Source organism: Pezoporus wallicus, unplaced genomic scaffold (genome assembly GCF_028554395.1).
Source record: "Pezoporus wallicus isolate ANWC-B61680 ecotype Strahan unplaced genomic scaffold, APGP_CSIRO_Pwel_v1 contig_749, whole genome shotgun sequence".
Lineage (NCBI taxonomy): Eukaryota > Metazoa > Chordata > Aves > Psittaciformes > Psittacidae > Pezoporus > Pezoporus wallicus.
In genome coordinates, this window is record NW_026641327.1 from 3892501 (window position 1) to 3909296 (window position 16796).

Genomic DNA, 16796 nt, shown 5'->3' on the forward strand with positions numbered 1-16796 from the left:
GATGGGTCTTGAATTTTCTTTCCCAGTTAAAAAAAAGGCAAAAAAAGCTCTTCATTTCTTAGGCTCTCAAAGGTCATTTGATTGATTTAGGTTGAGAAAAACTATCTTGGACTGCTTTACCGCTTTGGCAGAGGAACTGTGCCCTTCTGTAGCTGAGGCATATTAAGTACAAGTAGCCTGGTAGAGACTACCGAGACATCCATACTGTAATGTTTCACTAGGGACATGAGCACAGGTCGGCTTCCATCAATGCCAAGGGCAACTCTCCTACTGACGTACTGACATTAGTAACAGCAGGAATGACCTGGGCTACAAATCTTCCTCCATTTAAACCATAAAACTACTATGAGACATAAAGCAAGTTGTACCCTGTGAATACCCATCTAAACAGTAATGTAGCACAGTCAGTAGAAACTTCCCATTTGTTTCCATCAGGCAGGAGTGCTGGATTTATTTAATGTTTTTCTTTAACCAATACTGGGAAGGGGCAGAGCAGGACAGGACAGTGCTCAGCTTCATTTTAGTTCCACCATTTAATACAGTATCAAAGAAGCACAAGAGAATTAAAAGCAATACTTCAAGCAGAAGAAGCTCATATTGTTAAGGAAAACTAGAAATTTGCTAGTGTTCCTTGATATGCAAGCATTAAACAACCCAAAACCACTTTCAAGATAGCCATGATGTACTTTAGAATTGAACCAAAAGGTTGGATGGAATTAACACTGCTGATAAAATTCTATTTTCAGTATCACTTTCCACTTATGAAACCTGGGTGTCTTTCCATATTGATGTCCAAACACATCTCAACCGTTTTGTTTAAAACGTGCGCTTAGTCAGAGCACACAAAAATTAAAAGCATACAGGAAGTGTCTGTCTCTTACACTCTCTCCCACATCAAGAAGGTTGTGTTAGAAAAGTGAGAACACTGTTTTAACTGATAAAACTGAACATGACAAGAACTATTAGCCCTTAAAATAGGACACTTTCCATTATTTATACAAACTGCTCAGAGCACTCTAGCAAACAGTTTCAATACTTCTGAGTAATCATATACATAGATGTCTTTGAAGGTAGTGGCAATTACAATACTGGTAACGTAGGCTGCTGCATATATAAACACACATATTTCTTAAAGGAAAGCACTGCAGTGTAAATGGAGTGAATTATTCTAAACTTTTAGTCATAAACCAATTTCTGGCAAATTATTTTACATTTCAACTTGAGTCACTAAGGAGACAGATTTCTTATTTTGGAAACAGCTAAGAGTGGTAGGCTTGAACACCAGATACTGAAAGCTACTACATCCAGATTACAAATATGTGGATATACATCACAACATATAATTACAGAATAGGAGATAAACTCTGAGACAAAATTCAGAGGAAGCTCATTACAAGGGCCTGTCAGAAGCAATGGTGCTTTGGCATATGCTTGAGATGTGCAGGAGCTTCCTTACCCTGACTCATACAGCTTAAGATGAAGGGTGAATCAGCAAAACTTCATAATATAAAACAGAAACAGGAATGCCATTCTTGTGTTATCATACAAGTGCTGCACACTGTGGTTAGGAAGGTCCACACTCGCATGTATGCAGTTCATGTCACCTCAGAGACCCAATTGCTACTTGCTCTTGGGGGACCGTGAGCAGCAAAAATTGTGTGCGTAACTTTTTACTGCAAAGAGCACTATTTGGTCCTAAAAGCTATGAAAGCTATGAGAGAAGAATTACGCCTTTCATCAGCAGAGGTACCCTGCTGCTTGATCATCTATGAAAAGTGACAAAATTGCCTATACTGTTAGTGGAGGTGCAAATTAAGGGTGAAAAAAACAACCCCTACAATAAGCAGTTTTGTCCTACTCAGGGAGCACATGATTTGGACACATCTCAATTCAAACAAGGCCAAACTTTTCTTAATTAGAGAAGCTAATTTTAAATCTTGATAAAATACCAGTCAGCACAATTTTGCGTCAAGTTTGCAGTGCAGTGTTCTCCTTTCCTGCAAACGGCAAGCACACAGAGTAGACAAAGCACATCAATACTATACCAGGCAAGAAAGAGTAAAAGTTGAAAACTAACAGGCGCTGGCTGAGGTTGGGCCAAGACGGTGTGGTTTCCAGCTGAAGCCAAAATGGTGTCTGCTCTTACCTGGCCACCTGCAAAAATGATAGGTGCAGAGGCAGGTTTGGGACGGTAGGGGATGGTGGCACCTTTGGGTGGGGACTGCAAACAAAAACACAGAGCAATCAAAATGCAGAATGAAACAGAGCTCGTATTAAAAATATCACTCCTTTTCTTGGTCACCTCAGACAACAGGCATGCAGCTAACCCTACCCACCCAACTCTGCCCTCCACCCCATCAGCCTAAAAGCAAGCCAAAAGCCACTTGTCTGGGCTTTGAGGGAAACATGGGCATAATTATGAACTTTGTCAATGGTTTGGAAGAGTCTGGCCTGTGTTATTACTTTGTTAACACAGAACACATCTCCTGCTTATCGAACTTCCCTACACTGATACAGTTCAAGGTTTCTTGTTTTAACAATTCAATGACCAGCCTCATCCTGCCTTTCATATGACTGAGCTGGCAGGTTGGAGAGAAACCTTCCTGGCTTCAGCAGAAGCACTAACCATGGTCTTTGTCATCATGAAAAAGAGTTTTTCCCTGTAGTCCGAGACAAGGACCCAAAGGGAAAACCCCTCACCAAGGCTAACTTCCTCCTCATAAATAAAGCAGGAGCATGTGTGTGTAAAAAAGGCTTCAAGCTGTCTGTGCAACACCTAGCAGAACGGTGCCCTGATTTCAATGCATTAGCTACAACTAAAGAAGGTACAATATCACTTCCATTAGTTAATATTATATAATGAGCTCTTTCATGTCAATGAAAGTGTTTGTTGTCAATTTAACCACATGCAGCAAATTTAAGCACGTTCATTTTCTTGAGCATTTGAAGCAGCAAAGTGTAGTTAAGCCAGTGCTGTCTCAGTGCTGCCTGTGATTTGCCTAATGGTAAAATAAGGTACTTCTTATGTCAAAACTAGTTATTTAACAAGTGGTTCTACCTGTGGGAAAACTGGACTGTATCTCTCTGCTTTTGAGAAGTGGCTTCTCTCGAGAAACTCAAGGAACTTGGACAACAGAATACACTCTGTATTCACAAAGCTGGTAACTGTTGCCATCATGTACTCCATGTCTAACAAACCGAAATTATTTCTTAATATTACCCTTCTGCTCTCTTGCATTTTTATATCCTTCATCACAGTATTTCAGTAAAAACTGAAGCAAGAGTCACTTTTCCCCAATAAAACACTAAGGATTTATTAGTTTTTGTGCTTTCATTTGCATTAGGCTGTATGACATTTTGATGCAAAGGCTGTCTGTCATTTTGATGCATTGCATACTTCTGAACAGTCAACAGCTGTAGTGCTGTTCCAAACACTCCACTGTCTCTCCACTCTTTAAAGAGTAACAGAACAGTAGGGTATCAGAGATCATCATGAGACAGCCTCGACTAGATTTAGGTAAAAACCCAGCCCAAACAAAAAAAAAAAACCAGAAAATTTTCCAGCAGAAACTGTGATAAAAGCAGAGATGTTTCAAGTTCCTTCTCAAAAATTATGGTTATTAGGTCAAGATATTTAATTTTGATTTGCTTAATTTTTTTTTCTAATTCCTATTCAACTTAATCAGTTGAGAAATGTACTTTCGTACTTGCACGAAATTATGGGCATTTTCAGCGAGGATTAAAATGCCCAGATTTTTCTAAAAATTACTATTGTATCATTTAATCTAACTGCTAAAAAATTGCAGTCAAAATGAAGTCTCCTGGCCTTAATGCAATGACCTGACCCAAAGGAAGAAAAAACCCCTAAATTACATTAGTCGAAATTATTTCTATTTAAAACTAGACCTAGTTGTTTTCTGCCCTGTTCTGCATCAGAATAATTCTGCTTTTCTCTTAGAATGGGCTGCAGCTCCATCCTGGAATTGGTTTATTGTTTGACAGCCCTGGTCTTTGATCGCTAAACCCTACTGCGAGAGTCTCTCAAACAGCAGGAAGGGCACAGTCTAACAGAGTCCTCTTGAAATCCCTGTTATGGGAAGGGTAGGCAGCAGCACTGGGGAAGCCCAGGGCAATTGAACATTAATGTGTTTGAGCATCTCCACGCGAGAGGCGATACACCAAGGCCTCACTTACCTCCAGCATAACCACGCATATTTGCTTCACACACTGGATAATGGCATCAGGAGTGCCTGAGATAGTCACTGCACGCTCTGTTGAGTTCGGCAACATGTCCCCTGCGACCTGCACCTGTGCTCCTGTGGACTTGAGCAGAGACAAAGCACAGAGAGCGTCACCATCGGGCAGGGAACAGCACCCCTCCAAAGCCTGATGTGATGGAGGGGATGCACCTCCAAACTTTCAATCTTTTCTTTGCTGGATATGTGATAACGTATGTATGTCAACTCATGCCCAGACAGCATAATTGGGGTCTGGCAGGACATGGATTTGCCTGCTCAAGGCAATCTGCAAACACTCCTGTCCTAAGAAGATTAGTCCCCAGTAGCTGCTAATGAATCAAACTGTGACCTGGATTTCATGACAAGTCTTTTAACCCTCTCAAAGACAGGCAGTTGCAATGCTGACTAAAACATGGAAAAGGTGAAACCAAGAATTTTTCAACAATTAAAAAAAAACAAAAAAAGAAAAAAGTTAAAAAATGCTGACAACCAAAGAAGTCCTGCTAATCCAATGAGCTGCAGATAAATGGCTCTTTAATCCACTGACGGCTGACTTGTGTACCTAGGTGAAATCTGGGGCTGTCTTATCTCTGCTGTACCTCAGGATGGTACAGAAGCACTTCTAAATTATAGAGTTGATTAAATATATGCACATTATCAACTTTTAGCTCATGAAGGAAGTCAAGGAAGCAATGAGCCAGTTTTGTTTTCTCTTTTTATAAAATTTGATCTTGTCACTAATGTATCTTTGTTAACCAAAAGAAACCAACCCCCAAAACCAAAGAAAGAAAAAAATAACATGAGGCTAAAACAATCCCTGGCACTATTTCACAAGCATCCTGGAAGACCTTTTCTGTCAATAGAGAAACCCTGGGCATTTAGTACTGAGTTAGCACTTTCATGTATTCCAAACAAAATACATTCCTGACTGTTACTGCAATGCAATTATTTTGGGCTTCTAAAAAACCCTGTATTTTCAGCAATCATCAACTTTATGTCAGACAGCAAGGAGTTAATTTGTTCTCCTGCTGGTTACATACAACACATGCTATTCTTCTTTCCAAAGACTGATTAAATTACTGATTGCATCTTCTGTTCACTAGTGCTGTTTAAGGCCAGAATATCAATTCCTTGCTCTATAATAGGCTTTGGAATTTCACCATAATTTGATCAATCAGTCATGCTTTTCTTTTCTTTGTAAGCTTATCTTGAAAACAGTTCTGCAACCCTACAAGTTACTCCTGGGTACATGACTGAACACAAAAGACCATCCCTCATGCTGCCGCTGCTCAGTGTTACATGACGATGAAATTAGACCACATCTCTGGATGCTCCTTTTTCTTTTTTTGTTTGCTTGTATTTGCTGTTTAAAGCACAGTTCTGGGTATCTGTACATCTAGCACAAAACACTCTGCCAAATACTGCGGTCATTTATGCATTTGCTTCCGGTGCCAATCTTGTTTATTCTTTGACTTTGGTCACATGTCAGCAATGAGAAAACGAGTAATATTTTGTCTGTTACCCTTACGCTGAAGAAAATGTGCAGTGTGATTTCTTGGTACCCTAGCCTTATCAAAACACCTTGTTGTCCAGACACTGTGTACTTCCTTGTACTAGACTAGTAGGTAATTGCTTCTGAAACTACGCTCACCAGAATAATCCCTTCAGTCATTTATTTAATGCACACAGACCAACAGACCAATCTCACCTTTAAAAACTGTCCCAAAAAGCACTCAGTACTCTGGATGAGGTAACTGATATATAAAATCCAAAGTATCAACAGCTGTAAAACAAAGAGCTAAGCACTTACCAGCACATGGCTCATACTCACGCCTGCTCCAATTTTAACACAACTAAGAAATCAGCTGCATTTCTGCTGCCTGACAGATCTCCTGGACTCCTAAGAGATCTGGAGGACCAAGAGAAATCATGTCTCATGGCTGAGGCCACCTCTGACCATGTGCTCTGACAGTAGTTCTGCCTTCTCCAGTGGCAAGGCTTTAGCCTGTCTTTGCCTGCTGCCTGTCAGGGCTGGAGCATCAGCTGCAGGGTAAGCTTGCTGACTCACCCTGACATGGACTCCTGAAAAGACTGGCTGTCCTGTGGCCATTCAGAATCTGAGCCAGGAATGCCCTGTGTGAAAGGTAAAGTGTACACCTTCCTTCCACCCAGGAAATCCACTTCAGCAAACAAGTTCTTCTCCCTTCTACACTGAGTTGCTGACAAAGGTTTTTTGGGATTAAAGAAAAAAAAAAAAAAGGGTCATAGAAAACCTGTCTGCACAAAAATAATGTTTTCTTCCTCTCAAGTGTCATCAAGCGACTCCTTCCCCACACATCTCAAAAGCTGGTTTTGGCTGGGATAGAGTTAAGAAAGCATAACCAGGACAGCTGACCCACACTAGCCAAAGGGATATTCTATACCACAAAACATTATACCCAGTATATAAACTGGGGGGGGGGAGGGGTTAGCTGGAAGGGGCTGTTTTACTGCTTGGGGCTGGGCTGGGTACCAGTCAGTGGGTGGTAAGCAATTGCGTTGTGCATCACTGCTTTTTACTGTTGTTTTAGTTTCTCTCTCTCTCTTTCCCTTTTCATTGCTTTTATTAGTAGTAGTATTGTATTGCACCTTATTTTAATTATCAAACTGTTCGTATCTCAACCCACAGGTTTTAGCTTTTTTCCAGTTCTCCTCCCCATCCCACTGGGATGGTTGGGTGTGAGCAAGTGCGTGGTGATAAGTTCCCAGCTAGGGTTAAACCATGACAACTACTAAGAAGCACAGCTCCTGGACTCTTTGATGAAAAATAAAGTAAGGGCATTCCAAGAAAAAAAGCCAACTGATTTGTTACTGCCTTTTACTTGCAGGTCTCAGTAAGCACAGAGACCCCTTCAAACAGCAGGGCACTTTGTTGTTTTTCTGTGAGTTTACAGCAGACAACCTGTGCACGTTTACATAAACACATCCCACAAAGTCAGATGCACACGGAGGAACATGTTGTTTACTTGGCAACAAAAACTCTGGAACAGCTTTTGGCAGCTCTGTCAGCTAATGGAAGCACTACATGCTTCTTTTACTTCCCTGCAGGCAAGGAGAGAAAAGGCCCTTTCAGTAGTGGCCAAATCCTGAAAGGTGAAGATAAGCCTTCAGAGGGAATCTTGTTAAAAAAAAACTCCCAGGGAAATCAAATGTGAATCCAAATGAAATAATTTGGATGAACTTGAAAGTCAACAAGGATGAGACCCCTAACCATCCTTTATAATCACCTTTCCTTCCAAGGCTGCCATAAACTAGTATTTCATAGCAAATGCCACTCATATAATTTTGATAAAGTATTTTTCACTCCTTCTTGACACCTGATTGAATTTTCTTTGATAGAAAATCATCTGGCAACTTTTCTGTATATTTTTTTTATGTCCTGGTTTAAGCCCAGCCAGTAACTCAGAACCATGTAGCCGCTCACTCACTTCCCCCTTCTTCCCCCACCCTGCTCCCGGAGGGATGGGGAGAAGAATCAAAAGAATGTAACTCCCATGGGCTGAGATAAGAACAGTCCAGTAACTAAGGTATAACACAAACCACTGCTGCTGCCACCTATAATAATAAGGATAAGGGAAATAACAAGGGGAGATAATACAACCGCTCACCACCCGCCAACCAATACTCAGCCTGACCCAAGCAGTGATCTAGCTCTTCAAGGTAACTGCCCCCATTTTATATAGTGGGCATGACGTGCTGTGGTATGGAATACCTCTTTGGCTAGTTTGGGTGAGGTGTCCTGGCTCTTCTTTCTCCTGGCTTCCCCACCTCCCTGGCAGAGCATGAGACTCAGAAAGTCCTTGGTCAGAGTAAACACGACTTAGCAACAACTAAAATCATTGGTGTTATCAGCATTGTTCCCAGGCTGAAAGTCAAAACCACAGCACTGCAACAGCTACTAAGAAGGAGAAAAATGACTGCTACTGCTGAACCCAGGACAAAATGAAATGTAAAAGCTCAATAAAACCTACTGTATTGAAGCTACATTTAAGATCAAGAAAAGGAAGTTTCAGTTTGGTAGAGCCTGTCAAGAGCTTTTGTTTTGATACAGTCAAACAAAAAAAAAAAAAAAAAGATCAGCATGTTATTTTGTTATTCAACACCTCATCCCATGTTGGAATGAAAATATATTTAAAAAGAATACTGTCACTGTTTCCAGAATAAAAATTCATTCTGAAATGTCCTATTCAGATTTTCTCTACATAACCGAGCATGTACCTAATCTCCTTGTTTGACTAATTGCAAACACTGGATCCTTGGCTTGGCATGTGCTATGTTGTTACAGTCATGGATGGAAGAATTAAACCTGGCACTATATGGTAATTTTTTGGAGGAAAAAGTGGCTGCTAGCCCAGCACATTGAATGATACCTTTAGATAAAGGTCAGGATTAAAAACAATCAGTATATTTGGAATACATGAAATACATGAAACCTGTGACACAGTGAGATTAGGGAGCTAGGGAGAAACAGGAAAGGAGCATGAAAGTAAAATGCTACTTGTGCCTTTCTCTGGCTGCAAGGCCTGAGTACTGGTGGGGAAGGGGCTGTGCCTGAAGAAAATCTTGACAAGCATTGCTGTCACTAACCTGTCTCTTTGCTATATGCTTTGCATCAAAGGCTAATACGTTGTAAAGCTGTTGTTTATTTCACACACGGTCTTACCCTCAAGGAAAGTACGAGTGTACAGCTGTGCTTCCCCCAGAGCAAGGCTTTTCCAGGCTTTTCGCTCAGAACACGCTTATGTCTGTGCGATGAGCAAAGTGCAGTGGATGATGCACTAGGCTGGCAAGATGTCATGCTAGCCAGTGTCCACAGCAGACATCTCAAGACTTACCTCCCTGATTTCTTTGATTTTGGAACCTCCTTTTCCTATAAGGGATCCACACTGACTTGCCGGGACGACGAGCCGCAGTGTTACAGGCGGTTTGCTTGTCACTGTGCTGTTTGTCATTGAAGCGTTTATGTCCTGTAATCACAACGTCGGTGAGAATTAGCAGAGGATTTGTCATTCCTGGTAAGCACTGAAGGGCTCAGAGCAAAAGCCTGGGCTGTTTCTGGAGACCTGGGGAGCCTGCAACCATTTGCAGTTTGTTTCTGTTTCAGGTAAAGCTGCTGGCTCTGCTGGCGATATGCCTTAAGCACGAACCACACAAGCAGCCTGTGCCAGAGGAACCCTTCTGCTGTCTGCCATTGCAGGTCCACACTGTGGGACCTGAGGACAGCCTCTGAGGCAAGGCTAGGAGGGGGAGGTGGTATTTGTCATTAGACCACTCAAAGCAGATGGAAAAGACAGAGGCTTTTGAGTTCACAGGCCTCCCCAGTCCCAATTTGGTCTCTTTTCCACCATCTCAATTAGAACATATATACTATATGATAAGTTTCAGGCAATTTCTTGTCAGATTCAATACAAAGAAAAAAGGTTAAAAAAGGGAACGACAAAGAATCTGTGAATAATCTGAAGCAGAGAAAATCTGATTGTAATGATGAATATTTTGCTGCCCTCCTCTGCTTCCCACCCCACCCTCCCCAGTTTAATTTCTCTTTTGTAGCAGATCCACAAGCGTTTGTAGTGCTACATATTTTCTAAAATCTTCTTCCATCTCAGCTCTATAACCAGAGTACAGAGATCAGCAGAACAGCAATTGCCTGTATTCAGGTAATGTATCCTATATCCCTGTATCTCATTATTCAATGCTTATGAGACCTATAAGTTTTCATGAGCATTTCAATATGCTACTTGTTGCAAGGTGTACATTGTTCTAAGTCTATTTTGTTTGTTGAAAATCTTCTAGGCAAGACAAACCAATCCCTCTACAATCTTCAATACAGAGGAAAAGATAAAGCTTATGTTCCCGCTGATTGATGGGATGCTGTTGAGAACACTTAGGATCACAAAAAGAGCCACAAGCTGCATGATGCCTGTCCAAGAAGTTATGAGACTCTCTAATGTGGTTTACTAACACTAGCTGTGAGCTGAAAAGACCATCTCATCCATCTGTGAGGTGGCATGGCACAGCTATTATATCCTTGACAGAAATGCTACCTAAAAGTTAGAACACTAATGACAGAAAACATGCAGTTCATTTAACTCATTCATGATGCAACAAGAGTTCCAGCAGACAAAACTGATGTGATTCCCTACATTCTCACCACTTGTTTAAAAACAAGAAGTCAAAAAGTGACTATACTGTGTGATCAGGAGCTCAAATTAACAAAAAAAAAAAAAAAAAGAAAAAATACTTTAAACAACTCCGCATGCCTCATTGAACTGGTGTTGGAGCTCAGTGACACCAGTTGGAGCTCAGTGACACTGATTCCTATGGTACCTCCACATTTGTGATGGCAGCATTATTCCATCCAAGAAATGACTTGGTGTGACCTTGCTTAGCTTATAAGAGAAGAAAAAGTCTCAAATGGAATGAGGTATTGCTGCATGCCACAAGACAGACACCAAATCACTCCTCTGTCAGCCAGTAACTCACATTTTGTTTAGTGCCTGTGTCAGTGAGAGATTGCAATCTCAAATAAAGTGAGAGGGATAACAGAATTTTGCAGCACCCGTGTATCTGAAATAAAGCCTAAGTCATGCCAATTTTTCAGCTGGAAGATGCCGTCTCACTATATCATGTTTGTGTAAGGTGGAGGCACACGATCATCCAGATGTGATAAATAACCCTCTTCAGCCACCCAGCACGACCCTGATAATGTCTTCCACTTCCATACCATATGCGACCTGACCTCAAAGTCTTCACTACACTTAGTGCCTCCAAAAGCACTTCACAAAAATTGGAAGCTGCTATTCTCATTGTTTTCTCCTTGTTATTTAAAAAGAGCAAAATCTAAACATGCAGGTGTGGAGTGCATTAAGGAGTTAGTCCTGCTTAAAAAACAACAAACAAGAAAGGACCAGAAAAACATCCTCTCCCGAACTGCAGGCTCCCATGTAGGGCTGGCTGGAGATTGTCTCACAGAACAGCTGGGTTTCAAACTGGGGGATTACCATATCTTTCACCTTTTAACTTTCTGCGACACTGCATACATTTCCTCTGGCAGTCCCTAGAGCCAGCTCTTGGATGGTCTGTGAGGTGGCTCCACGCTGGGTAACCACCAGCACAGGGTTTACTGTAGTTGTAGTAGGAAGAGTTGACCTATGCCAAAAATGCATCATTTCCAACAAAAAGATATGCATGAAAAATAACATTTGGTAGATAGCTCATTTGTAATTTGTGAAACAGTACTTTATTTTGCCCCTAAAGTGTTAAAGTTACCTCATTCTATTGACAGGAATAATTATAGGAAACTTTAACTGATTATATGAGACGTATTTCCTTACCCCTGTTCTTCTAAATATATGAGAAGTCAATTATATTAAAACTAAATACAGATATTTCAGAATATATAACTGCAGTACCTGCAGTTATACTCCTTTGCTAAAACCCACATGAAGAGTCCAGACTAGCCTCTATAATCTGCAAGGGTAAATATGCATAAAATCCAGTCAAATGCCTGAACTTTGTATTTCTTTGCCTATTGCTAGCTATAGCACTTTCAGAGACTATGCTGTGTTGGGTGGTGGGGTGAGGATCCAATGCTGTGCAGTGGTCTATATTTTTATGAGAAATGCAGTGCTGTTTCCACTGGGTACTCATTTTGGTGGGAACTGCTGGGGATTATCACTGTTAATGATTCCCTCAGCATTTTTCAGGATAAGGCCCCAAACAGAACATGGTTTTTGTGTAGAGGGCAGAGAGGCTGCTCTCTCCAGGTCTCAGTGGACTGGAGGATATGGTACCATACACAAAGCTGCTTCGTAAGCTTAGAAGAAAAAAGGATTGGTACAAGATGGGTAGGAGATAAAGCCGAGATAAAAAGATGACTACAGGTGGTTTTAAAGTTGGGCTGGGCAGAATTATTTGTATGGTTCTGCAGGATTCAACCTCAAAATTGTTATCTCAATAACTGCTAAGGAAAAGAATTAGCATTCTTATAAAATGTACTATGCAACAAAATCAGAGTACTTTAACATGTTGGAAGACTGGTGTATCACACAGAAGGTCTGAAAACCCGTGTGGGACTGGAGCGATATAAATGGGATTAACATTTGCAGTATGAAAAATGTGGCATTTGTCTGGGGGCTGACAGGAATGTTGTCTGAGACTGAAGAGATTCCCACTGAGAACACCTGAGCAGGAGCTGGGTATACCCACGAGGCACAGGATGGCTGTGTGCAAAACATTACAATAATAGGAAGTGAGGCATTTCCAGCAGCGATAGGAACATGTTAACTAGGACAGGCGACTGTTAGAGCCATTAAATAAGCCTTTTTGGAACTCCATTTGCAACCTGTCCAAGATTAACATAAACAAAAAGCTAGAAAGGGATTACTAAAGTCACAAGAGGGGTAGAAAATGCATCCTCTGAAAGACTGAGCTTGGCTCACCTACCCTGCAAAAGAAAGGATGTGAGGGGATAAAACTGTTTTCTAAAAATGAGTCTAAGAGGGGAATCCTCAGGGATGGAAAGGCAAGAATTACTGAAACTAACGGCCAGTGCTGGCACAGAAACAAAGCTGCATAATCTGTTCATGAATAAATTCTGGTGAGCAGTGAAAAGGTGTCCAATCCTCTGAGAAGTGACGTTGTGGATCCAATATCAGGGAACAGAAAACATCTAACTAGTTTCTGGTCATGCTGTGAAGTTGCAGGTTGCAAAACACATTGCTTTTGCTGGACGACAACTGCATGTGATGGCCTATAAACTCTTTTATAGTCCTGTTGCTCTAAATGTGAGCAATCACCATGGGTAAATAAAGGCACACACTGCCATTTACCATCAATGCCAGCATTTCCGAGTGCTAATAACCTCACTGACTTGAAGAAATAAGCACTCTTAAAAAAGAGATTCATATCCCTCTAGTTTAATCATCAATGGAGAGACACATTCCCTTTATCCTGCCGCAGGTAAGTCAGTCCAATAGTCTGCAGGCTCTTCCTTTAGGAAAAGGTGAGCTGCCTTCCGCAGGGGCCTCTGTCAATCTACAGAGGACAGGAGAGATGCCTGGACTAGACGTAAGGCTTTCAGAAGCAGAGGGAGTTAAATCCTCTCCTGAGTAACAAGAGTTCGTATTCTGTAGTCTCCTGTCTTTTCTATGAGGTTTCCCATTAAAGTGGTGACCATATCTAATTGTAGTTGTTTCATGACAGTTGAGGAGATCCCAGCACTTTAGGTACGTGTCTGCACAGATCAGTTTGTCAATAGTAAATTGAGCTCTTGCCTCACTCTTAGTGCCTTTATTTTAATTAAATTAAAGCTGAGCTTTAAATATGGTAATCGGTAATCATATAGTTTGTTTTTAAAATAAAAAAAATCTATTTAGATGAGTTCCATATTCATTTTGACATATATAAATTTTACATCAATACCAAATGGAATCATATAAAAACAGAACTAAAATTTAAGCAATTATTCTTTTCAAATCAAACCCACAATGGGACAAGAAATTTTCCAAGACATTTTTCCTACCATTAGTGCACATTACTAGAAGCAATTGCTTTTCCCTGAAGCCTCCAAAAAGCAAAAGAAATGATCAAACAGCTTGCAAATTGACCCATTATTTTTCTTCAGCATTGCTGCCAAAAGCATTTATAAAAATACAGCCACTTTCATTGCTATTAAATAGAACATTAAACAAATAATACTTAACATTAAAGCAAACATGAGAAAATTCAAACGGTGTTTGTATTTCAACTTGAAGAGAGAAAAAAAACGCCTTATTTTATTTCCTTACCTCTTCAAATTTTAGTGCAATCATAGAAAAAGCTTTAAAAATTGCATCTGTTGGGCCTGTTATTGTCACAATTCTCTCTGGACAGGAGCCTTCTGAAATATTGATTCGAGCACCACTCTGTCAAAAAGAACAAATATTTTTCAAATTTATACTTCCCAGGGAACAAACTAAGCAGGATTAGGGATACGGTTTGGGAAGCAATATCTTAAGGCTTCTAATTCCCTCTCTTACAAGTACAGCCCAAACATTATATAATTTCAGAATAAACACTCTCCAAAAATTCATCTAACTGGGAAGCCAGATTCTGTCTGGGTAAACACTTAGACAGCTTTCTTCATGGTATGCAAATAGTGCTTCTGCAACTGAAAGTTGTGAATAATGGCACAATCAAGTCTTTTCCCTTTCCTCTTGCTGGGTTTACCTCAAATAGGATCGGAGCTGCAGAATTTCACACAAAATTGGTTTTCTCCAGGGAGCATCTCCCAGGGAAGACACACCTCTCTGCCTTAGAGACCCAAAGGCAGGGTCTAGACAGCGCACTGCTTTGTACTGTGGAGAAGACTCTTCATAGATGTGTCTCCTGCAAAGGCAGTCAATTACTGTGCACTGAACAGCCCTTTAAAGGAGTACTAGTAGGACAGGCAACAGTAACAGTGTTATTTCCTTTAGGCAAGGAGCCTACTGGAAGGAGTCAGAAAACTTTAAAGCTTGGAGACAGGGCAGAAGGGCTCTTCGTATACTTAGTCCCCTTTATGCCACTGTGGCAGTGCAGAGAAAACCCCTAAACCAGACATAAATACATTTAAGAGTATCTTGGTGTAGATAATGATCAAATCCAGTTCAAGTAAGACCCACCCTACACTTTCCCTAAGGTTTCAGGCATGAAAATGTGCTAAATGCAGCCTAAGGAGTCACTGGAACCTCCACTCATCCACAAGCACTGACCTCCCTGAGGATGGCCTGTAGCCAATGTGAGATGGGGTTTGGATTAACTTGGCTCTTTGTCTTCAGGATTACCACAAATCAGCTGATGTGCTGTGTGTCTGAGCCCTTATTCACGTCCACAGTGCTGCTCAACAGCAAGATATTGTACTCATTTAAAGGAGGACCAAGTTATAATCATGTGGAACATAGCTTCTTTGTCCTGTGCTGATATAAAGATGCATATAATTCCTTTATTTAAAATAAAACCCCACCAATCAAATAAAGCCTCTTGTGAACTCCTGTAGATTTTTCAGGAGTGGAAGAAGAACACTTGATAAACATCCTGAAAAACTAACCAGGAATCATAACTCTTCTCTAAGATGTTTAACTTGGAAGTCAGGAGCACGCTCCTACGATGGCTTCTCTTTTGTGGATGCAAATTATACCCAAAGATATATGCCCATGATCATAATTAATCATAAAACTAAAACGTGTTTAATCAACTGGCAGGATTACCTAGGATATTGGTTTTCTTTTTACTTCCACTTTTTCTTAAGCCTTAGCAAACGTACTTATCTGTAAAAACATGCGTGAAAACTCTTATAATCAAAATTGGGGCTCTGGACTCAGTCAGCCTGATGACAAACTCCCTATTGTGTATATTAAAGATGGATCTCAGCAATTTTCTTTACTACAAACACTTTGAGATTTCCCTGCCACAGATCTTTTATCAGCGTATAAAACAACAAAGCCGCTGACATAGTAATATACTGCAGGTTTACCAGAACCAAATAGACTTTTCTTGAGGCACCCTCTATACACTCTGCACTCCTAAAGTTTTGAAGAGTAGGATTTGTCTTTTGAGCTATGCTTTTAGCACTTGTTTCAAAGAAGGAAAATTACATGGATTTCCAAGTAAGATGTGCTGCCTTGCAGGACAAGTGCCGGTCTGTAACCTCTACCTGGGCACAATCCTCTGAAGACGATGCAGCTTTCTCTGCAGAAGGGAAGGATGCCTGTGGACAGTGGGGAGACTGAGGTTTATGTAGTGCCCTGTTTTAGTTAGCTATTTTGTGTTTATGACCTTTCCAAAGGATGTGAGTGGTCTACCCTGCTCACATCCTACTCACAGGAAGTTAAGGCTTTGTCAAGACATGGCAGAGGGATACTTCAGGTTACACAAGTCTGGCTACAGCCCTACTGAACCCTGTGTCTACCCTCAAACTTTATATGCATCAATCTAATGCTTGGTTTCAGATTTTGGAAACTTTCTACCAGGAGGCCAAGACACGTGCAGGACCGATGTTTGTATGCTAAAGAAAGATACAGTGGTTTTAATCATGCTAGCTAAGCTGTTCCTGAGATAAGACAGCAGCAGGCGTATTGCTATGGGAATGAAAGACTCCAGACTGCTGCGGTGATAAGGTGGTTACATTAATAACAACGTTTAACTGAGGCCAGCACATTTACACACCACCACTTGCAAAGAATGGCGGTGTTAAATTAAGTGCCCACTTGATGGCAGTGTCGGTTTGCACACGCTGAATTTCGCGGTGAGCTGGAATGAAAGGCAAGTAAAGACATCATCAAGGCTTGTCTTACCTCCTCCCTCATCTTCTTAACAGTCTCACCTTTCTGTTAAAGAAACAGAAAAAAAGTTAGCCTGGACTGATGAAGTGAACTGATATACAATATTTTGACACGAAAATAAAGAGAAAAAGTAATTTCCTGACCTTTCCAATAATGCTTCCAACCTCCTGAAACAGAAAAAAGAAGACACAGTGAATGACACGAATTGCTACAGAAG

The 16796-nt window shown here is 40.8% G+C and overlaps 1 protein-coding gene across 12 annotated transcripts in view; it reads right to left on the bottom strand.

Moving 5' to 3' along the window:
• LOC130606614 (poly(rC)-binding protein 3-like) overlaps positions 1-16796 on the bottom strand; it is a 499829-nt gene that overhangs the window by 30274 nt on the left and 452759 nt on the right. For 11 of the 12 annotated variants that reach the window (XM_057423124.1, XM_057423125.1, XM_057423119.1 and 8 more), the window contains 6 exons: positions 16723-16746; positions 16592-16624; positions 14066-14182; positions 9113-9244; positions 4195-4323; positions 2078-2221 (listed from right to left, as the gene is read on the bottom strand). In XM_057423124.1, coding sequence (XP_057279107.1) covers positions 2078-2221; positions 4195-4323; positions 9113-9244; positions 14066-14182; positions 16592-16624; positions 16723-16746 — 579 coding nt within the window. The remainder of the gene's footprint in view (positions 1-2077; positions 2222-4194; positions 4324-9112; positions 9245-14065; positions 14183-16591; positions 16625-16722; positions 16747-16796) is intronic. The other variant, XM_057423116.1, reaches the window with a different exon arrangement.